Here is a 24,401-nt window from a genome sequence, read left to right on the forward strand (position 1 = left end):
ATTTCAGTTTGGGGAGGTAGAGACAGAATGGTCCCTGGACTTGCTAGATAGCTAGCTTAGCCCAAGTCTCCAATCCCAGTAAGACACTCTGTCTTTGAAAAGCTAGGGTAGATGGCACATGAGAAATAATGCAAGGTTGATCGCCCCCACCAGGTACCTGCACATACCTAAACATGAATGTGCACAGACAGACAGACACACACACACGCGCGCGCGCACACACACACACACACACACAAACAGACTTCTCAAAACCCATCACTGAATTGAGTCAGTCCTTTATACAGGAGGGGGATTCATATAGGCAGAGAAAAAAAAAGATTCTTATAAATGGACATTTTGAGCTCCTGTCTGCATTCCTTCTGGTTTTGATTTTGCACTTAACAACTCTTTATATGGTTTCCTCTGCCTTTCTACCTGATCTCTTGGGGCCAGCTAGGACAGAGGTGTTATCTGGGAAGGAAAGGGAGGTTAGGGAGCAGGATGTCTCTGGAAGAAGTAAATGATTGACAGTATATTCTTGAAGGACCATTCGTGTCCCCAATACATTCCTGTTTCCATTTGCTTCCTGCCTACCATGAACTGAGCAGACTCCTTCTCCACAGCCTCCTATGGATATATGGTTCTGCCTCACCTCAGGCTAAAGCAATGGGGCCAGCCAACCAGATCGTAGGCTGAAACCTGAGGAAAGGTGTGCAAAAGAAATTTTTCCTTTTGTGAACTACTTTAGGTATTTGTCACAGAGACTAAAAAGGCAGACAGCACCCTTACTTGATATTTTCCTTATATATCTGATGTGTTTTTATTTTTAAAATCTCCTTGCTGTATTTGTTTCCTTGAGTAGTAGCTGGATGCAGAAAACAACCAGTGGTTCTCCCAGATCAGGAATTCTGAAAATAATAGTTTTCTTTCTGGGTGTTCTTACGTACATCAAGGCCATTCAATTGGTTACAGTGGAAGAGTCAGTATCCCAGTGTCTTCATCAGAGACGTCAAGCTCATTTCTATGGAATAATCTTCCAGGGCCACAAAGTGATACCAGTTGAACTCTTTCAGACTGTTTGAGTTTTCTCCAGAATCCAGTCCACGTACTTGGCCACGTTCGTGTAGACCCCCGGTCTCTCCTTCTGACCACAGCCTTCACCCCAGCTTGTGATGCCCACCAAGTGCCAGACCCCATTGTATTTGCAGGACAGGGGCCCTCCAGAATCTCCCTGTCAAAGGGGGAGAAAAAGAAGACACATGCCGGGATCATGGTAGGCATTTCCTGAGTTAAGTAAGTATTGCTCACAGCAATTTTACATAATATTCTGGCCCTCTCACAAGCATCCAAACATCCAATTGTTCTCCTTTATCCAGCTTTCCTTCCTCCTGTAGAGTTTAGTTTACCTAAAATAAACCCACCAAGTGATCTGCTTGCGATGGCTAATCTGAGTTGTCAACCTCACACACCTGGGAAGAGGGAACACAGCTGAGGCACCTCTGCCATCAGCCTGGACTGTGGGGAACTTTCTCCACTGCTAATTGTTAACCACATTGTCACAAAAGAAAAGTAGGGAACACAAGACTAAACAGAAGCCAGGAAGTAGCACTCCTCCACCGTCTCTACTGCAGTTCCTGCCTACCTTGACTTTCCGCTATGGTGGACTGTGTAACCTGTAAGCTTGATAAACCCTTTCCTTCCCTGAGTTGTGTTTGGTCAGTGTTTTATCACAGCAACAGGAAGCACACTCGGACACTGCTCAATGGTACAGTGGTTTGTACAAATGCATTAAGCTCTCACTTCAATCTGGCATGACTGATTGCTTGAGACTGCCTTACCTTGCACGTATCCTTCCCTCCTTCTTTGTAGCCTGCACAGATCATCTTATTGGTTATTTTGTGTCTTCTGTATCTTGTCTGACATTCTTCATTTGACACCAATGGAACCTTGGCTTTCTGAAGAGTACTTTGTACTTCACCTGAAAAGGGTCATATTAGTGTTTTAGAGGAATAATTACTATAGGTTTATATACAATTATATTTAAAAGCCAAAATTGTACATACAAATCCTGGGGGGGGGTGGTATTACTAAGCTTGATTCATAAGTAATTTTTGTAAGTATGGAGTATAAAGAAGACATTGTTTCTACTATTGTGTACATAATTTCATTAATGTTATTAAGTTCAAAATTAACTGACACTAAGTAGAATTTCTTTTCAGACAAAATAATTAGAAACCAGGCTAGAACTTTTACATAGAGTGTTAGGTCCCAAACTAAAAGTCTCCAGTTAAAATGGTCTTTAGAGGGGTTTAATCATATTTAACGTTTCTGATCAGATGTATTGATCTTTGTTATCAGTCTTCCTGTTATTGAGTAGGTGACTTGACTCACGTTTGGGCCATATGACTAGATAGAAAACAGAGGCAATGGTTAAGCTCTGTTCTTTGACTTCAGAATAAAGCAGAGATAGAAGGCATGGTTTGTTACCTCTTAGTGCTGTGTACCCCCATCCAGTCACCCAGCATTCTGTGTGCACTGCGTTTCTATCTCCTTTGGAAGGCAGGCATATTGGCCGCTGAAAATCTAATTTTGAAAATCACAGTTTAGTCATCAGAGGCCACTACGGTTTGGATCTGAGGTGTCTCCCCAAAGGCCCATGTTCAAAGACTCCATCCCAGCCTGTGACACTACTTAGAGATAATGGAGAATGTGTGTGTGTGTGTGTGTGTGTGTGTGTGTGTGTGTGTGTGTTGGGGGGGAAGGTGTAGGAAGGAAGTGACGTCATTGAGGGTGGGCCTTTGAAGGGGCTATCAGGAGCCCCGTCCCTTCATTAATGCTTCCCAGCATCCAGGAGGTGAAAATTTGCTCCTCTGCACATTTCTTACCAAGGGCTACAAAGCAGTGGACCCCCCCCCCCCACACACACACACACAACTGCAGGCTGAAGCCTCTGACATCAAGAGAGCCCATATCACCTTTCTTTCTTACAGGGTGGTTACATCAGGCATTTTGTCACAGTAGCGAAAAGCTGACCGAAGCAGAAAGAAAGCCAATCATTTGTCCCAGAAAGGGGTGTTATCTCACCTGACATTAATCATGCTCTCTTTCTTTATGATATTCGTTATCTTTTTCTCATGTGTTTCATGTCATGTGTTCAGTGGCACATATGAAATGTCCCAAGCAGAAGGGACAAGGGAAAGGGTAAGACAGGCCCTCTTTACACCACCTTTCATTTTTAATGTGGTTTAATATTCTGTAGCATTTGCTCAACTGTGCTGTCAAGCCCTTTGTTACTAAAGCAAAATATCAATCATTATTCTTATTGCTTCGGTATTTTATAAAACGATGTCATTCTATGTACCTGAAGAAGCCTGAAGGCAAGTCTCTCCGTCTGCACTCTCAAAGTCTAATCTAGTATTCTTTTTTTTTAATTTTTTTTCCATTTTTATTAGGTATTTAGCTCATTTACATTTCCAATGCTATACCAAAAGTCCCCCATACCCACCCACCCCCACTCCCCTACCCACCCTCTCCTCCTTTTTGGCCCTGGCGTTCCCCTGAACTGGGGCATATAAAGTTTGCATGTCCAATGGGCCTCTCTTTCCAGTGATGGCCGACTAGGCTATCTTTTGATACATATGCAGCTAGAGTCAAGAGCTCCAGGGTACTGGTTAGTTCATAATGTTGTTCCACCTATTGGGTTGCAGATCCCTTTAGCTCCTTGGGTACTTTCTCTAGCTCCTCCATTGAGAGCCCTGTGATCCATCCATTAGCTGACTGTGAGCATCCACTTCTGTGTTTGCTAGGCCCCGACATAGTCTCACAAGAGACAGCTACATCTGGGTCCTTTCGATAAAATCTTGCTAGTGTATGCAAAGGTGTCAGCGTTTGGATGCTGATTATGGGGTGGATCCCTGGATATGGCAGTCTCTACATGGTCTATCCTTTCGTCTCAGCTCCAAACTTTGTCTCTGTAGCTCCTTCCATGGGTGTTTTGTTCCCACTTCTAAGGAGGGGCATAGTGTCCACACTTCAGTCTTCATTTTTCTTGAGTTTCATGTGTTTAGCAAGTTGTATCTTATATCTTGGGTATCCTAGGTTTTGGGCTAATATCCACTTATCAGTGAGTACATATTGTGTGAGTTCCTTTGTGAATGTGTTACCTCACTCAGGATGATGCCCTCCAGGTCCATCCATTTGCCTAGGAATTTCATAAATTCATTCTTTTTAATAGCTGAGTAGTACTCCATTGTGTAGATGTACCACATTTTCTGTATCCATTCCTCTGTTGAGGGGCATCTGGGTTCTTTCCAGCTTCTGGCTATTATAAATAAGGCTGCTATGAACATAGTGGAGCACGTGTCCTTCTTACCAGTTGGGGCATCTTCTGGATATATGCCCAGGAGAGGTATTGCTGGATCCTCCGGTAGTACTATGTCCAATTTTCTGAGGAACCGCCAGACTGATTTCCAGAGTGGTTGTACAAGCCTGCAATCCCACCAACAATGGAGGAGTGTTCCTCTTTCTCCACATCCACGACAGCATCTGCTGTCACCTGAATTTTTGATCTTAGCCATTCTGACTGGTGTGAGGTGGAATCTCAGGGTTGTTTTGATTTGCATTTCCCTGATGATTAAGGATGTTGAACATTTTTTCAGGTGCTTCTCTGCCATTCGGTATTCCTCAGGTGAGAATTCTTTGTTCAGTTCTGAGCCCCATTTTTTAATGGGGTTATTTGATTTTCTGAAGTCCACCTTCTTGAGTTCTTTATATATGTTGGATATTAGTCCCCTATCTGATTTGGGATAGGTAAAGATCCTTTCCCAATCTGTTGGTGGTCTTTTTGTCTTATTGACGGTATCTTTTGCCTTGCAGAAACTTTGGAGTTTCATTAGGTCCCATTTGTCAATTCTCAATCTTACAGCACAAGCCATTGCTGTTCTGTTCAGGAATTTTTCCCCTGTGCCCATATCTTCAAGGCTTTTCCCCACTTTCTCCTCTATAAGTTTCAGTGTCTCTGGTTTTATGTGAAGTTCCTTGATCCACTTAGATTTGACCTTAGTACAAGGAGATAAGTATGGATCGCTAATCTAGTATTCTAAGGCAAACTCTCTGTCTCAACAGAGTGAGGCCATCTTTTCAGACCTTCCTTGTCTGTCTGTTGATTAGACCCCATAGATGAGACTGTGAGTCTCCTAACGTGAATGTTTTATCTAGGTCACCTAAAACTCTCTCTCTCTATATATATACCTGTGTAATTCATGGCTGATTCCAGTTTTAACAGGGCAATATCATACCCACTTTCTGCTGTCGTATACTGATCATGAATTATCATTTCTTGAACCCTGAAGAAAGCAGTCCCTTCATTTATTTCTGATTGATTTACAATGCCACCGTAGACACGCAGCTTTTTAGGTGTCTCTATCCTAAGGAACAAACAGAATGGAAAAAAAAATCTATCACTAGGCAATTTCCAAATATTTGTGTTTCACAGTTATTTATACTCTGTGTCTGTTTCTACCTTTAGGTGGTAAAAAAAGTGATTTTATTCTCAAAACTTTTAGTCACATATTTCCTCTACAGTGAAATCACTGGATTAGTTCTTGCACTAATATTGGACACTTTAAATAAATGGTCTTTCTACTCCCCAGCACATCTCCAAGCTCAGGAGAGTTGGGTATTAGTCTCAACCTTGTCTTGGGCAGAATTTAAAGAAAAGTCACTGGGACTTTCTGTGTTTTTTCATATGTGCTTGCAAAGGGGACTATTGATCTCAAGTGTAGCATTGAATTATGTGCATAATGCATCCATGCATGGAAAAAAATTAACAAAACGATTAGCCTCTAAACCTGTGTCTGGAAGCAACAGAGGCACTAAAAGTAGCACAGAAAGGTTTCACTCAACCGAATTTCCTCGAGATACACACTTCCCCGGCTAAGATGTTCACATTTGGCCAATATCGAAAAGCAATGCTAAGTGCGGGGATCTGGTCTGATGGTGTGTGCTGAACTCTAAGCATTCGGAGGCAGAGAAAGAGAGACTAGGGTAACCAGGATTCAGAGAGCTGAGGATTGTAAGCTTCACTCTGGCCCTGTGCTTCGCCACCAGGCACCATCAGGAAGACAATGGAAATAATTTGCGTTTGAATGAAAAGGCAGAGGTGGGCAATCTGCTCTGCTCCTGCCCCTGTTCTATTGTGGCCAAATGATGAGGACTGGTCTCTTCTACACCATCGTCCCTGCCCACACAGAGAGAATTAATTTAGGAAACAGGATCATTTACATTTTCAAAGTGTTTATTGACTCTTATGATAGTCCCAGATTTCACCTTCATGATGGCAATCCCAGGAGAATAGCAATAATACTCACCCAGAGAAACAATGAGCTGCTGTCAGTATCCATTGGTTTCCAATGATGGAGCCTCCACACAGGTGTCCCTGGCTGATGTGCAGAGTCACCTGCCATGGCCACTCACCGTGAACAGACGCAGCTCCTCCTACCACTCTGGGGTTGATTTTAGTTGTGCACACTACAACAGAGAGAGTGTGGTTAGCAGTTACCTAGGCTTCAATGTCCCTCGTCCTGAAAGGCTTCTGAGAAATCCCTCAGAAACCTTTCAGTCCATCAGCAGAAAGGTAACCTTTAGAAAGTTAACAGGCAAGCAGTAAGTAGGACACATTATCAGTAAGCCCAATGCAAGCCTTCAGAAAAAGTTCTATCTCGATGTCTGCTCCATCAACTTGAACAGAATGCTGAAAACTTATAGTGCTCAACTTTGCATTGGGGATGAAGAAATACTTCTTTTAGTGGTGTCCATTGCTAGGTGTCTTTAGGAAGTCAAGTTACATTAGAGACCAACAACAGAGTAAATACGAAAAACAACTGAGTTCGATCTTCTCTCTTGCATAAAGGTAAGTATTGTAGCCCAATATTGTACAGTGTAACCACTTCTCTATGCATGAGAAGGCAGACAGGTTTATTACCCTCCACATTTTCTCTTCTGTCAATCTACAACTGATCCATTCTGTCACCTGTACAGACCAGGCTATAAATTCAACAGAGACAAACATAATGAAGGCAGAAGTGGGTGAGAAATGTAATCTTCAGTGTATCAAGCTATCTGTTCTGGATCCCAGTTTTTAAAGCATGCTCACATGACTTAGCCGTCTTTCTAGTTGCCCCTTCTACCATGAAGAAGTAGAATTAAGACAATACTTGTCTTGAATGTTCCTTCTTATTAGGTAAGTTTATCATGAGCAAAACACAGTGTGTATGAACTATAACTTAATTAACTGTCTTAAGAGGCTCAGGCCACCCAGAGATTGCTATCAAACCAGTGAATTCTAGGAAGGCATGTTTTCTGTTTAGGGCACTGCAGTTGTTGGGATAAAACATCTCAATGTGCTGTAAATCAGGTCCTCTGAAACTAAGGATAGAGTCACCTTCTAGAATAGCAAATGATCTGATGAAAAAGGTTTTATACTTTTGAAACTTTCACGAGGAGTAATTAGGGTCACACTTTATTGATGAAATCTCATCACAATTTACAGGATAGCTTAACATCTGGAATTATATATATGCATGTGTGTATGTATGTGTATGTATATATATATATATATATATATATATATATATATATATATATATATGAGAGATATTATATATATGTGTGTGTGTATATATCATATCATATATCATAGCATCTAATCATGGCTCACTGAAATATTAAGTGGGAAGAAAATGAATAATTTATTTAATGGACTGTTTAATAGTTTAATCTCTGATAATTAAAAAAAACACTTCTTGAAAACAAAAATTGGCCCTCTGGGTCTGTCTCTACAGGAAATGCCACTTGAAATGACATATATACATATACATATTCATACACATATACATATATATATAAGTATATATATATATATGACATACATATATGTAAGGGAAAACCTCCAAATTTGTTAACTTTGTTCTCTCTTCCATGTCTATTTTGTTGTCATTTTTTATACAGGATTTTGCCTTTTAATCCAATCTGGTATTAAATTTCTGATTCTCCTGCCTCAACCTCCTTGTGCTGCTGTCTCCATCTCTCTATGGTTGTTGTAGACTAGCCTCGTGTAGTAGACTAGCAACGTTAGGTTGACTATTCCCCTTCAGTTGTATTTTTTCAAGTATTCACCATTATCCATTTTGCACAGCCTCAGTGAGTATCCAGAGATGCCTCCCCTCCCATGAAGTATTCTCGTTGGAGATCCATTGGAGGAAAGCTTTAGGTAACATCTGCCCCTGCGGCTGAAAACAAAACTCTGTAAGCAAAACTCATCCTACAAGGAGATGCTCCAAGAGCATCCACCTAACTTGTGCCTTACTTCCTCTCATTGCACAGTCTGTGCGATGGATAGTAGGTAAAGAACTGGCAGCGGGCGTTATTGGTACACGTTTTCTGACAGGTTTCTTGGCCTTTCACATCGACGATGTCCAGCTCTTCTCCCAAGAAATCAGTGTCGTTGTAAAAGGACGGATGGCAGAATACTAGACAACAAAGCACACGCCAGGTTTGAAGTGTGTAGCCTTCACAGCCATCCAGTTCCTTGGGGCTGTGGAGCTCAGAGAGAGGGACAGCCTGCATTGTTTACCTGGGACACTGTGCCTGCAGTGCTGGAGACTGAAGCCCGAAAGGGCGTGGCTCTTTGTAATGCGTGTGCTTGGTAATCCACTTTCAGAGGTTTTAAGGAGACAAAGATGTCTAAAGGACCAAAGGGAGTGTATGAATAAATCAGATAAAATATAGCAAAGAGAAAGACCACTTGGTACAAGTATAGCAAATAAAGGTAGCTCAGAGAAGCATTTAATAGCAACCTCATCCTAACATTGCTTCTTGAATCACCAAGTCGCGTTCTGTAAATTGTAATGTCACTAAGAACTTTTCAAAACACTTTTGAACCTTGCCCTATTGTCCGTGGTCCCAGTCTTTCCTCCTGCTGGTACCATTCCTTTCCGCAATTCAAATCTATCTCAAGGAGTCCAGAAGTGTCCTGCTGCCTAGACGTTTCCTATCTTGATTGTGCAGCACATTTTTATTGGCCGTTTTTTTAAAAAGACCAGATGACCCTTAATGACAACGCCTTACCTCTGAGATTCTTTCGGCCATGCTTGGGAAAAGAATGTGAAGAACAAACAAGTGGGGTGATGCGTGCAGATGCGACGACAGACAAAAGCATCTGGGGCCACCACGCTGTCAATGTTAAGGTCTGCCAGCACCGTGTTAGGGAAAATGTCCCTGATACAAGCTGTCCAAGGGAAGAAACTGTGTTAGGAAGGCAGGGGCACCAGCAAAATCATAGACATCCCAGACAGGGTTTGTAAATTGTATTATAAATGGAAAGTTCATCCGAAGACCTTATTTATTTATTTATTTATTTATTTATTTATTTATTTATTTATTTATTTATGCTGTTGTTGTTGTTGTTGTTGTTGTTTATAAAAAGAACAAATTTGAAATTTAAGAAGGAAATGCTTTCCAGGACATAGTGAACCATTTCACTTTGAAGACAGTAAAAGGTTACTGGGTTCGCTTCATGTATAACCATCAGCTGTTTTTAAAGTTAGACCCATTGCACATAGTCTCTGCTTCACTCAGGCTTAATGGTACCAATATCTCATTGAGAAAAATGATAGTTACCCAAGTTTGAAAGTCCACAGGACTTCAGTGAAAATCCAGATACCACGCCATTGAGCTTCGTTATTGTGGTTGGCGTCCCCGTTCGGGTGTACTTCAAAAGACACATTTTACTGAATACAAACAAAAATGGCAAAATATTGTTCTTTCCAAGTGTATAAAAACACGAGAGGATAAGAAGTTACGGTCCGCAGGGGGGAAATGACTGTAATAACAGAGGAACTGCCCAGGAGTGTTCACCTGCAGAGCCAGGTGGCTGCATGAGTCCTGGCAGCTCTTCTAACCACAGGGAGGCTCTGTGGACTCAGGAATAATGTTATCTCATCAGTGAGAGGACAACACAGAAGACCTGATGTGGTGTGAGGTGGTTGTGTGAACGGGTTCACGTTAGCCCTCCAAATACGCTTTTGTGTAAGCCCTAGGAACATTTTCCTAGCCTGCAGTTGGCATTCTGTGAAGTCTAAGACATAAAACATGTCCTCTGAGGAGAGCTAAAGAGAGCCATAGAAGGCTACTTTCCATTTTTTTATTATTCATTCTAAAAGACATCTTTAATGTTTCACTTCCCATTCATCTTTTCCCCCCCAGAATTATGGAAAGTGAAGTAGGAATAGCCAATGTTAAAATCCAACTACCACATACCTGTTGTTTACTGTGCAAATCTAGATAATGTCAAAGATTCCTAAGTCTAAAAATGAACCTTGAGAGATTGAGAGATGTCTCTTCTGGCTATATAGTTATCTGCACACGTGTGTGTCTAAACGCACAGGCACACACATACATAAACATACACACACACACACAAAATTAAAATGTTTGTAAAAGAACAAGTCATATACTTTTCTAACAACAATTTAAACTGAAGATGCAGATTTAGTCATTCCCTCTCGTTAGTTTATATAACAGATTTCTTCCTTGGAGGAGTTTGGAATCCCACATCAAACAGGAGAAAACTTTGCACATGGGTTCCAATGACTTCGTCTTGGGTAAGGGACAGAACTGTACATGTAGGTAGATAGAGAAACAAACTTTAAGTTTTGATGATTTTTAGGTTAGGACATTTGTTAGACTGGGAAGAGCATGGCCAAGCAAACCGAGCTCTCAGAACCACAAGCGTGAAAATGTAATGCCTTTTGAAGTTAGATAGGGTAAGCTTGTGTATGCTTTACAACATACACAGAATCTGTGAGGCCACGCTGTATGTATTGTATATGGTGTGTGTGGGGTGTGGGGGTGTGGGTATGCAAGTGAGAATAGGAAGTCCAAGTGGGGGGGGGGTGTTAGAGTTCCTGCCCTATGACCTCTCTGTCTTTTCCCCTCCAGACAGGATCTCTCCCTAAGCCTGGAGCTAAAGAGAATGTTCTTGTCAGGCATCAATGGGAGGAGAGTCCCTTGGTCCTGTGAAGGCTCTATGCCCCAGTGTAGGGGAATGCCAGGGCAGGGAGGCAGGAGTGGGTTGGTGTGTGGGTAAACAACCTAGTAGAAATGGGAGGGGGATGGGAGAGGGGGTTGGGGGGGGGGCAGGGAAAGGAGATAACATTTGAAATGTAAATAAAGACAATATTTAATAATAATAATAATAATAAAGGCCTGGAGCTAACCAGTGAGCTCCAACCATCCTCCCTCTGTCCCGTGCCCATGTCCCAAGCACTGGGGTTAAAGGCATACACACCCATATCTGGCTTTTATGTGCATGCTGGGATCCAAACTCAGGGTCCCTGCATAAGCAGTGTGTTTACGCACCCACCGAGCCATCCTCCAGTTCTGAAATTTGAATATGTCGTAAATGTGTGTTAGACACGCTATGACCTTTTCATGACAAAACAGTGATTGTTGTTATGCAAATATCTTGGGGTTTAAAAAAAGAAGTTTAGGCTTCAAATTGATGAAAATACCTACGGAACCAGCGGTTTTCTTTCCCTGGGCAGGCTTATATCCAGCGGCTCGGACTCCCGCTCACTCACCGATGGTCCACACTGGGAAAATACCCTGTTGCGTATGTGAAAAACTGGCAGTGGGCATCGTCTGTGCATCTCTCCTGGCATTCTCGAGCATTCTTCACGACAGAGCTGTTATAGTTCATGCCCTTCATGTCTAGGTTCACGTACACATCTTTGCTGCAAGCTGGAAATAAAGGCGGAGAATCTAGGCGTCACCAGAAGCGAGGGGCAACTACAGTACGCTGCTTTCGCTGCTGGCCCTCTCGCGTGGAAACTGCTCGCTTCTCGCCCACTCTCCCGTGGAAGTTCTATGTTTTGTTTCACTCAGCTGTGATTCCCACTTCCACTAGGAGGTATTCCGAGGAAGCCAATGTGCCTCTTAGACTGGAACCGCTTTAAGCTTGTACATTTGAGACTGGAGAGGGGACTCAGCGATTCAAACCACTGGCTGCTCTACCAGAGGTCCTGGGTCCAATTCCCAACACCCACATGGCAGCTCACAACTGTGTGTAACTCTAGTTTCAGGGGATCTGACACGCTCACGCAAACACACATGGAGGCAAAACACCAATGCATATAAAATAAATAAAAAATTTTTTTAACAAATAGAAAGCTTGTGAATTTGAATTTTGACTTTCTGACCTCAAACCGCACTGACCAACTGGTTCACCCCTTAACTTACTGAAAAGTGCCCGTTCCACTATTAAAACATGTGCCACTTCAGTCTGCATTTCTCCTCTTGATTTGAATTAGCTTTTATAACGAGGGCTTTCGTGTGCAATAATAAGAACTGAGGTGCTGACATGCCTTTATGAGGCTAAGAAATGGTAAAGCGAGACAGTGTGCTTATGGGGAGAGGAAGGGAGAAAACTGTGTCCTCTACTCTACATAGGAAGATGGTTCCTTGGTGGGAAGTTTAGTCCTAGGTGGTAGTATTTTATTTTATAGCCACAAACCTGTATCTGAAACGATTACACGTATATACTCTAATGGCTAGTTTTAATTGTATTTGATAAAAAAAATCTTACTACTTAATTGCTGAGGGCATTGCTTGAAGGAATATCCAGAGATCGCGCCTGTCATGTTTACCATTGGCAATATTTCTGTGACGCTGTCCTTCAGGATGCAGGCAAACCTGTTCTTTTTTAAAAAATAAAATAGTAAAATAAAATGAAAATAACATTATTCAGCAGGAATTCATGCTTTCAAAGAGGGGATCCTAAGGTCAAAGAGAAGGAGACAAACGACTGGGTTTCCTGCCAAAACAAATGTTTAATTAGCAAGATTTGACTTTGTTTTTTATTACAACATCCCTACATCTAAAAGAACACACACGGCCCTCCTTTCCAACAGGACATGAATAAGAATGGAAGGACTTTAACCTATTGCTAAAATGTTGCTTAAAATCTGCCATTTTTGTGTTATCCTTGAGATAGAAATGGTTTTCTATTTTTTACATGGCTACATTTTAAATTTTAAACACACACTCTCTCTCAGTCTGTGCCTCTGCCTCTCTCTGTCTCTCTCTCTGCCTCTGCCTCTGTCTCTGTCTCTGTCTCTGTCTCTGTCTCTGTCTCTCTCTGTCTCTCTCTCTCTCTCTCTCTCTCTCTCTCTCTCTCTCTCTCTGTGTGTGTGTGTGTGTGTGTGTGTGTGTGTGTGATCACATGCATGAGAAAGGCAGAAGATGGCATCTAGAGCTGGAGTTACCAATGATTGCAAATCTCTGTAAGTTGGGGTAACAAACCTAGGGCCCTTTAGAAGAGCAGCCAGCAAACTTAACCACTGAGCAATCCCTCCAGCCCACACATGGTTACATTCTAAAACAGTGTTAGAAACACAGAATGTTCTTTTTGCATTTGGTTCAACAAAGCCTAAAGTTTTATTCCTGTCTTGCCGATCTCTGTTCTAGATTTCAGAAGAATATTTAATGTTGACAGCAATATGTAACCATCTGAGAAAACAGCAATAACAAAGATATTGGCAGCTTAATTTTGCATTAAAGGTTATATATTAAAATTTCAAGCTTAGCATAGAGACAGAAATGGATGCAATATTTTAAAAATAAGATAGAGAGGGAAAAACAGCCATAGGAACCTGTGAAATTTGATGAGAATTTAATTAACAGCTAAAATTAACATTTCAAGTATGTTTAACTTTGTTGGGCTTCTTACAGTTTCCTTATTGGGAAATTCATGTTGAAGTATTTAGATATGCAGGTCGATGATATTTTAAACTCACTTTCAGTATTTATCTGTGACCATATACAGGTAGGTAAAGCAAATATGACAGTGTTGCGATGACCTTCCTTATATTGTATTAAGGCGTGTCTCTGTACTTTCAATTGTGCAATTGTTGATTACTGTACTGGCAAAGAGCTAAGTTCTGGCAGATGTTTGGTATCGTCATGTCTATGGCCCATCACCAGCTTCTGATTTGTAAGTGCTTGTCCTTCCTCACCCACTCATATTGCCTAAAGTGGGACGGGAAGTACAAGGGTGGGACTTCTGGGGGTGGGACAGAGAGAGGGGGAGAGAGAGAGAGAGAGAGAGAGAGAGAGAGAGAGAGAGGGAGAGAGAGAGAGAGAGAGAGAGAGAGAGAGAGAGAGAGAGAGAGAACTAAAGCAGAGGTGGGAGATTCAGAGGCAGATAGGGAAAGGAATGGAAACGAGATAAATCATTAGCTACTTGGCAGACGATCTAAGATTAGAGAAGAGAGCTGAGAGTCTGCCTGCCCCAATGAAGGGCCTTAAGTTTTATATAAAAGTCTGCATGCCTTATTGAACCACTGATGGGAGCCGAGAAAGCCACATAATATGACAGGATATTGGAGGGGGTAGAAAATTGTTGTAATAATTTTTAAAGTAGCTTTTTAAACATTTTCCCCCTAATTGAAAGGTTAGAAGGAAGCTCTAGATAACCCCACCATTGTTAGCCAATAGCCACGACAGAAAAAGAATGTAAGACAAACCATGGATGAAGAGCAAAAACGTGACTTTAAGATTGAGGTCCCAGGAGTTATTACGGTTTTCCACCAATATGCCTAAGCGCTATCCTTCCTGTAATATTTAGTATTTCCGTGGAAGGAAACTCACTTTCCAGCCACTAACATCCCCTTTTGTAAAATGACAAAAGTGGGGTTGTAAGGTAATCTGCATTGGTGAGTAACTGGCACTGGAAATCAGTTCCTCTTCAGAGAAACAGAAACTGTTACCATTTGGTAGGATCATCCGAAGATGACTCAGCCATGAACGTGAAGAGCAAGCACCGTGGGTGGTGAGTGCAGACCAAGCGGCAGTATGTGGCGCTCGGTGTGAAAACAGTACTCAGGTCACCTCCTTGAAAGCTGATGTCTTTGAAGACCTTAGTAACGCATTCTGTGAAGAAAAAAACACGCGGGCGCACATTACTGCAGATGTTGGTGGGCACTTACCTCGTTACATGGTTTGTTAAAAAGTCAGTGCTAAATATGCCTGACCTCGGACATCAGATCGGGCAACGCTCTTCAGTGAACAGCCCCAGATGGAACTATAAATCACAAACAACATGGGGGCCCTCCGTGTTGTCACATTTATGAGTGATTGTCTTGGGAAGGCTGCAGGAGCAACTCAGTGATTTCTCAGCTGTTGACCGGCAAGAAGAACACGGTCCCCATGAAACCCCTCTAGGGGGTCAGCAAGGGTGTGCTGTGTTTACGTTCATTTATTGTTTTGACACTACCACAAACTAAAAGCCAAGACTGAGGGGCCCTTGTATGATGTCATGCGAACATTAAAAATGGTCTCATGACCAACATTTACCAGGGAAAACTTACTGAGTTCTATTTAGCGAAAACCTTACATCAGCTTTAGTTTTTAAAAAGCCAAAATGCATAAAAATTCAAAAGTGCTCTGTTGCTAGAAGAGATAGCTAATAATTCACACAGTAGGTTGCCTAGTGACTGAATAAAAGATTACTTCATGCAGCCATACATGCCCATGGAGAGGTGTTGCTAGCCCATTTCTCTTTATAACTTGAAAACATTACCAGACTCACGTGGAAGTACTTCCAGAAGAATAAAATTTAACTCAAATATAGACTACTGTAACAGCCATCAGTCATGTCTTGAGAGGATTGTAGGTGCATAGCAGTCTCAAAACCCTCCTATGAGGCTTGTAGGACCTAGATAACCAACGAGCTCAAAAAAACCTCATGTGGTTTTTCATTGATTCCCTAACCAAAATGTGGTACATACATACCTGTATTATTAATGTAATCAATTAACATGATTAGTATTTGTCATGTATGTGATGATGAGATATAACATCATTATGATTTGTCGATAATTTGTTGGTTATTTCTATTCAGTTTTGGGCATGCCACTAATGTCATGTAAGGTGTTAACTCCGAGCCACAACTAATTCTGTACTGAGTATTTTCCACTTTAGCTACTCATATTTCAATATAATTAATTTCCCCAGCAACCCTATATATTTTTAGTCCATGCCTTTAGAAAAGTTATTCCAAGGATAGGCTCCGCTGCGTCCATGGGGCCTCGGAAGGGATTTGTGGGGAGGAAGAGCAACCTCACTACAGATCCATTTCCAAAATTCAGCAGAGACTTGGTAGGGAACATGGTTTTCTCCACTACAGGCAAGTATCCCAGGAGCTACATAGAGATCCGACTTCTTTTTCCAAGTTCAGTGTTGTCTCCCACCAAACCATACTGCGTCTGTTTCCAGCTAATTGGCAGTCTATTCCCACCTCACAGTTTACCTGTTAACTCTAAGAAATGCAACATTTTACTATTAAGCCATCATAACACATTAAAATGTTCTTATCAAGCACAACACCAGGATTTGATAAGTTGAATTGATTTTTAAAGGATTAATAAATGTGCAGTTTTGATTAGGATGTAGCCACTACTTGAATCATTTAACCTATAATATTGACTTTCATAATCTCAGTACAGTTCCTAGTACTGGCGAGAGTTGGCTACTGTTTGTATATTGAAGATTTTGAACGGAAGAGCTGGAGTTAGGGTCTCTGATGTGCCCTCTGCCTCCTGAGTCATGAGATTACAAGTGTGTGCCTCCACTCCCGGGGGTCCATCGAGTTTGTAAACTCCTTGCTGATCTGCCTGAAATAATCAGTGCATTCATTACTTTGAATTTTTCTATGTACATAACCACATTTATGGGAAGAGTCAGTTAATTTCCATCTTTCTCCTGACTCTTAGGTCCTTCGACCTTCCCTACTGTGCTACACAGGATCTCTAATATAATGTTTAAGGGAAGTGACAGTAGATAGTCTCTCAACACATTTATTGACACGTATTCGTTGCATAGCAGGGGGCTTCATGGGACACCTGCATAGGTGTGTATACATCATAATATCATAGGCATGTATCATGTGCTTCGACTATATTTATTCTTCATATCTTTTCGTTTCCCTCTTTCCTTCTAGTCTCTGTCATTCCCCTAGACTCTGGAGCCTAGAGTGTGTCACTCAAGCACACACACACACACACACACACACACACACACACACACACACACACTGGATTTTATGTATCCATATAAGGTCTAGAATCCACAAATTTGAGAAAATGGGATATTTATCTTCTTCAATCTGACTTATCTCACTGAATAATGATGATGCCCAGTCACAGCCATTGTTACACAAATGGCACGATTTCATTCCTCACTGTGGCCAAATGAAACAGGGAGAACACAGAGTTAGGTGGGTACAGAATGGGGGGTTCTGGATGGAGTTTGGGGAGTCGAGGTAAAAATTAGCAAAATATGGTATATGGCATTCTTGAAGAATTAGTAAAAACTAAAACAACCATTTTAGCTAAATGCAGAACATGCCACCCCTCCCTGCCCCCTGCACTGTGCCTACATCCAGTGTTTGCTCTTTGCATTCATCTATTGATGGACACATAGGCAGACTCCCTGACTTGGTACTTGTGAATAAATTTCCATGCTGGCGAAGCTATGGGGGGAAAAAATCAAAACCTGTAATGAGATGTCACAGAAAACTAAAAGTAGAACTGAACCCCTCCTGGAATGTCCATGATGGATCCTATGACAACTTTTTGAAGATGCTTGCATCTCTCTGTTCCTTGTTTCCTATTCACAGGAGCCAAGTTGTGGATACTCCTGCCTTACCCCAGTACCTCAGGGAAACACTATTTCAGTCACCATTACATATGAGATTTCTTGAAAACTTTTGGTTTGAATGTTTTTCTAGTTGTTGTTGTTTTACAGTACTACTTAGTCATTGGGAAAGTTCTGAGTTTGCTAAACTATTTTATTATGAAAATCTTTAAAATCTTCGATGTGTTAGATTATTTTAATTTTGTTCTTCTATGGCAAAATATATATGACATAAAGTTTGTCACTCCGGCCCTTTTCAGGTCTCTAGAGTTGTGGAATGAAGTATGTACCTTAGGTACAATTTCCACCACTATTCTAGAATTCCTTCAGCTTTTCCAACTGAAAACTTGTACCCATTAAATAGTCATTAGCATTAGCCCCTGGTCAGTTCTCTTCGGTCTTTTGTTTTCCTGAAATCGGCATCTCTGGGAACCAAACGTTAGGGGTTCAGTCATGTGTTCATTTGTAAATGACTCATTTCGTTGAGTATAAAACCACGAAGGCTCAGCTATGCCCCAGTATGAGGGAGAATTTTCTTCCTCACACGCTGAGTAATATCCTGTTTTGTGTTGCATGTGCATACTGTGATATTATATTTTGTTTAACCTTCTGTCCATTGGTGAAGACCCAACTTGTGCTATGACACGGCTGAGTGGGCTTCAAATGCCCACGTTTCTCTCTTGCTGGTTCTCTGCCCGATAGCAGGAAGACAAATGACAAATCTCTGTAGGACTCTCTTCTTTCACTTCCTTTGGATCTACATTGCATCCATTGATTGTTTTTCTTAGATTAAAGTAACTCCTTGTTCCTAGAATTAAGCAAACTTGGCCAAAATATGCCAATGTAATTGGTCTTTTAATTTTCTTTCTTTAAAAAAAAAGATTTTAAAAACTTTTTTATTGTGTATGCATGTACATGTGTATGTAGGCATGTATGTATGTATGTATGTATGTATGTATGTATGTACGTATGCCGTCTGTGTGTGTGTGTGTGTGTGTGTACCTACAGAAGCCAGAAGAGGGTGCTGTATTCCTGGAAGTTAGAGTCATAGGAAGTTGTGAACTATCTAACATGGGCGCTGAGAATTGAACTGATCCCATGCAAGAGCACTAAGTGCTCTTAACTACTGAGCCATCTCTCTAGCCTCCCATTTATTTTTCTTTAAAATATGTGTTGGACGGTTTGGTATAGCCAATTTGAGACAGAACCTTGTTATGTAGCCCATCCTGTCCTCGAACTTTTAATCATCTTGCCCCAACTTTCTCGGCTCTGAGATTTTTAAGTGTGATACAACCACAATGGATAATATTTTGTCAGTTACATTTGCATATATATATTCATAAGCAAAAAAGTCTTATAATTCTCAGAATGTCCTTGTGAATCGACACAGTTATTGAACTCAGTGTTTAAGATGTTAAGACAGGCTGCCGAGCGATGATGGTGCACACCTTCAATCCCAGCCCTTGGAGGTAGAGGCAGGCAGATCTCTGAGTTTGAGGTCAGCTTGGTCTACAAATCAAGCTCCAGGACAGCCAGGGCTACACATAGAAACTCTGTGTCAAACAACAACAACAACAACAACAACAACAACATGTCAAAACAGTACTGAACAAGACAGTACAAATAACAATGGGATTTCAAAACATTGATAATGAAGGAATAACCTGAAAATCAATCTAATCACAAAGAAAAATTAAGCTATAATCTGTATAATTTAATATGTTACATATGTTTATTTTATTTTAGATCTGCTACTGTTCACATGTGTCACACCAAAAAGAACTAACTATGCTTAATATGTCAATGGCAGTCTCAGGCATTCAATATAACATAAATAAATTATTTTAAGAAGTGCTTACACTAAGTTGTTAAGATCAGTATTGGTGAGGTAACTTCCCATTTCATTCTACTGAATGGTAAGCAATGTATTTACTGGATGTAATGTAGAATGGAAGCATAATTGCAAGGGGTAAATTAACCAAATGTGTAAGCCACACATTAATTTTTCTATAACATTTTCAGTCAGGAATTGGTGAGTGTGTGTGTGTGTGTGTGTGTGTGTGTGTGTGTGCGTGAGAGAGAGAGAGAGAGAGAGAAAGAGAGAGAGAGAGAGACGGAGACAGAGAGAGACAGAGACAGAGACAGAGAGACAGAGACAGAGAGAGATACTAGACTGAATCCCTTATGGAATAATAATCAATGAGGTGAGTCGAGTCTTCTCTTTCTAATCTTGCTCCTAGGAATCATGGCAATGTGTTGTGTAGGTAGATAGAGATGCAACTCTATAGACAGATATTACTAGCATTCAGATGATATAGGTGAAGACTCTTTGTAATTCTATATTTAAATCTCTTTCTTTCTTTGATGTATTAAAGGGGAGCTTTCACTGGAAAATAAACGACTCTATTTCCTTCCCTGGAGTTCACAGCATGGAATTATTCCACAATATATGGGGTCTGAAGTGTAATTTCTTTTTGTGGACTTAGGCTGTTTCCTACATTACAGGTCAAGGAATGAGCTATTTCTAAGCCATACTTAAATACTGAAGAGAGTCCTTTAAAATTGTAGTAAAGATGCTGAAGTATAACTCTTCACAGTTGATGGCTTCCAACTGGGTAAGGGAGTGGGGAGAGAAGTGGGGGAGGAAAAAGACTCACTTTTCTTTAAGGGGCTGACCATTGGGAGTTTGATCACATTCCCAACGAGTATATATTCTCAACACAAATTGATTGACTTGATGATTTTTTTTCAAGAAGGGGGGAGTGAGCTGGCAGGGCTCAAGAGTGGGAGGGTGAACTTAGAAGGAATGGAAAGTGAGTGTGATCAGGGTGCATTGTATGAAACTCTCAAGTAATAAAAAATATTATGTTAGGGGAAAATAAATACAGCAACTTACCACTAGAAACTGAGGCAAAAAAGATAAAATATAACACCTGATGTAATGAGGTCATCCTACAAAGAGAAGAATGTCACTGTTTTTAGAACAGAGTATAAATTTACAACAAGTTTGAAGACATCAGACTTTACACAGAATGAAAGGAGCAACTCCCTAGGTGGTGTTCATGGGGTCTCCCCCGTCCCCTTGGTAGTGTTAGGACAGCTCCAACACGGTGTGAGCTGCTCAGTCTAGTCAGAGTTCTGCAGAGGTCACAATGGACACTCCCTCCTCCCTGCCCTCTCTCCATCGCTGCCTCACTCCCAACTCTGAAAGCCCCCAGTCACTGTCATCTGAACCCCTCCCTAACCCAGTTTCCCATTTTTTCTTTCAACTCATTTCCTCTCTTTACATTTTTGGGTTCTCTCTCTGTCTATCTCTGTATCTCTCTTTCTCTCTCTCTGTGTGTATGCATGTATGTGAATGTGAGTGATACATATCAAAGAGCTCTGAATGATTATCCTCCTTACAACAGTTTCTATTTCTAAAACAAAAAATTACTGCAAATTCATTAATATATTGTCTTCATTACTTGTAAGTGTATGTGACCTACTAAATTCTGAACAGGCTGTTAAGACACACACACACACACACACACACACACACACACACCTTCATATCTAGGCCTTGTATTGCTCTTGAATCTTTTTCTTGAAAGAGAATTCTTACTCACTACGAGTTACTAATCTTCCCCTCTCCCTCCACGGAAGTTTTCCTTAGTTTACTACAGGGGGTGACTAAGGAGATCTACAATGTAAAATCAGATACATCTTAAAAATCAATCTCTCTCTACTGATAAAAACTAAGCCCTTATTCCAGAAGACAGGGCATTAACAGATATAAGTTGCTGAGAGAAATGCTCCTTTTGAAGCCGTACCTGCAGATACTTTCTGTCTTTGCTGTAGTCCTCGGCGGAGTGTTTGCTTTCTTTCCTATAGTCTTGTCCTTTTTCTACGTGAGCCGGTATGGAACACTGTTGCTTAAATGTTTACTTGTGCCGTTATCCTTTGTCATGTGACATCCTGTCTTTGCATAGTGTGTCTAGTGTCTGAGAATGTCCCTTTGGTCTCTGTACTGAAACCTACCCCAGAAGATCGACTAACTCTTTCAACACGCCAACTTTGTGTGTTTTCTTTCACCCGTTTGTTCAAATAAGCAACACACACAAAGGGCTGGAGAATCTGAGGTTGTCTGTGTGCCTTAGAAGTTGGAATACTCACGCTCCACTCCACAGACCCAAAGAAGCTAAATAAGAAGGAATGTCCAAGCGAGGATGCTTGAATCTTATTTAGAAGAGGGAATAAAAGAGTCATAGGAGGAAGATGGAGGAAAGGAACTGGGTGGGAGAGGGGATGGGGAGTGGGGTGAAGGGGGTTCAGGACCAGGTATGGGGAGGAACAGGAGAGATAGCCAGATGGCCATGAGAATGAATGGAAATCTGCAGCTGGCAGAGGTGGAGAGGTGGGGGGGGGGCATCTTGAAGGCATATCTGAGACCTGAGATAGGGGAGACACCAGGAATGAATGGGGGGTGATCTTAGTTGGGATTCACAGCATTGAGGATATCAAACCTAAAGAGGCTACCTCATGTAGCTAGGCAGGAACCTCAGTGGAGCAAGAGGGACAACAACCTGCCTGCAAAACTTTTGACCCAAAATTGATTCTGTCTATAAGAAATGTAGAGATGGGGGATGGAGCAGAGACTGAGGGAATGGCCAACAGTAACCAACCCAACTAGTGATCCATCCTATGGGCAAGCACCAATCCCTGATGCTATTAATGCTATGCTTGCAGACAGGAGTCTAGAAAGCCTGTCCTCTGAGAGGCTCCACCCAGCAGCTGACTCAGACGGATGCAGAGACCCACAGCCAAACAGTGGATGAAGCTTGGGGACTCTGATGGTAGAGTTGTGGGAAGGATTGAGGGCCCCAAAGGGGATGGAACTCCAAAGGAAGATCAATAGAGTCAACTAACCTGGACTGTTTTGGCTCTCAGAGACTGAACTACCACAGCATACACGGGTTGGACCTAGGCCTCCCCACACATGTAGCAGATGAACAGCTTGGTCTTCATGTGGGTCCCGAACAACTGTGTCAACTTGACATGAGCTGGAGACATCAGAGAGAGGAAATAAGTTGAGGAAATGCCTCCATGAGAAATGTAAGAGGGACAACAACCTGCCTGCAAAACTTTTGACCCAAAATTGATTCTGTCTACAAGAAATGTAGAGATGGGGGATGGAGCAGAGACTGAGGGAATGGCCCAACAGTAACCAACCCAACTAGTGACCCATCCTATGGGCAAGCTGTTGCCCATATTTCTCCGTTGGTGATCAGTGGAGGAAGGCACAGCCTACTATGGGTGGTGTCATTCCTGGGCTGGTGGTCCTGGGTTCTATAAGAAAGCTGAGCAACAATACAGAGGAATGCCAGGGCCAGGAAGCAGGAGTGGGTGGGTTGGGGAGCAGTGTGGGGGGATGGTATAGGGGACTTTCAGGGTAGCATTTGAAATGTAAATTAGAAAATATCTAAAAAAAAAAAAAAAAAAAAAAAAAAAAAGAAAGCTGAGCAAGCCGGGGGGGGGGGGGGGGTGTAAGCTAGTAAGTAACATCCCTCCATGGCCTCTGCATCAGCTCCTGCCTCCTTGATCCTGACTTGTTTGAATTCCTGTCCTGACTTCCTTCAATAATGAACAACAATAAGAAAAGTGTAAGCCAAAGAAACCCTTTCCTCTCCATTTTGCCTTTGGTCATTATATTTCATCACAGCAGTAGAAACCCTAGCTTAGACAAACACTAACTTGCTAGGTATGATGGCACATACCTGTTAATCCCAGGACTCAGGAGGGGCAGAGGCACATGAGTCACTGTGAGTTCAAGGCCAGCCAGGTCTTCATAGTGAGCTCCAGGACAGCCTGGAATACATAGTTAGAGATACTCTGTGCCACAAACAAAACAAAAACACCACCATAAAGAGTGCTTCATGGTCTCCTGTTACCCCATCAACACACACACACACACACACACACACACACACACACACACACCAAGACAAAAATAAACTGTTTGAGAGTCTAATTTAGAACTGACAAGATGACAAGATGACCAAAGGGTGCCTACCACCAAAACTAATGATGTAAGTTTAACCCCAAGGATCCCCATGGTGGAAGGACAGGACTGATTCCTGTGGATTCTGTGGATACTTTGTGATAGATACTCATACATGAACACATAGATTTTCGGTTTTGTTTTGTTTTGTATTTAGGTGTGATTTAAGTAACTTCCAGAGAAACAATCACAGGTTCTGAGAAGGCTCTCAACTTTCTATAGAAAAACTAAGTGAATGCTCATATTTACAAGTGCAACTATGAACCAAGAAACTATTCAGAAGTCCAGAACAGAAATGGATCTGCTGAGGACACGTGTACCAAGGGATACATGTACTTAGTTCAAGGACTAAGTGCTAATGTCAGCTCTGAACCATCTGACTTTCAGTATTTCAATATTTGGGGACACAGTCTCATTCTCTGTGTATCTTGGTCATGCTTCTAGGGGCTTTCTGCATAGACTCTGAACCTGTCAGATACCCATGCCTTTGAGCAGAGAAGAACCAGGATGAAAAATGCTAGGGGGCCCTTCTACAGGAAGAACAAAATGCAGGTAGTGAGAAGGAGGAACTTACTGGAGAAATAAGAAAGGGATAACTAGCAACCTGATAGTAAAATTGAAATATGCC

General features: G+C 41.6%; 1 protein-coding gene and 1 long non-coding RNA gene across 8 annotated transcripts in view; one reads left to right on the forward strand and one right to left on the reverse strand.

Annotated features, from left to right (window-relative positions):
• The window catches only part of Gm30504, a 233,251-nt gene that overhangs the window by 129,911 nt on the left and 78,939 nt on the right, over positions 1-24,401 (forward strand). The gene's annotated exons all lie outside the window — the stretch shown is intronic.
• F11 (coagulation factor XI) lies at positions 263-21,659 on the reverse strand. Of its 5 annotated transcripts, NM_028066.2 has the most exons (15): positions 21,546-21,635; positions 20,630-20,685; positions 14,808-14,970; positions 12,626-12,732; positions 11,622-11,781; positions 9,661-9,770; positions 9,109-9,268; positions 8,615-8,724; positions 8,348-8,510; positions 8,158-8,270; positions 6,351-6,510; positions 5,233-5,408; positions 2,470-2,565; positions 1,821-1,960; positions 772-1,213 (listed from the first exon to the last, which is right to left on the reverse strand). In NM_028066.2, the coding sequence occupies exons 2-15, from the start codon at positions 20,682-20,684 to the stop codon at positions 1,052-1,054; spliced, it is 1,875 nt and encodes a 624-aa protein (NP_082342.1). In that variant the 5' UTR covers position 20,685; positions 21,546-21,635; the 3' UTR covers positions 772-1,051. The 5 variants fall into 5 exon arrangements, 4 of the variants coding, with proteins under 4 accessions (XP_006509307.1, XP_006509308.1, XP_011240474.1 ...); XM_006509244.3 differs by lacking the exon at positions 20,630-20,685 and having other exon boundaries at positions 263-1,213; positions 21,546-21,654; XM_006509245.3 differs by lacking the exons at positions 20,630-20,685; positions 21,546-21,635 and having other exon boundaries at positions 263-1,213; positions 12,626-12,737; positions 14,808-14,891.

This window comes from Mus musculus, chromosome 8, assembly GCF_000001635.26.
Source record: "Mus musculus strain C57BL/6J chromosome 8, GRCm38.p6 C57BL/6J".
Lineage (NCBI taxonomy): Eukaryota > Metazoa > Chordata > Mammalia > Rodentia > Muridae > Mus > Mus musculus.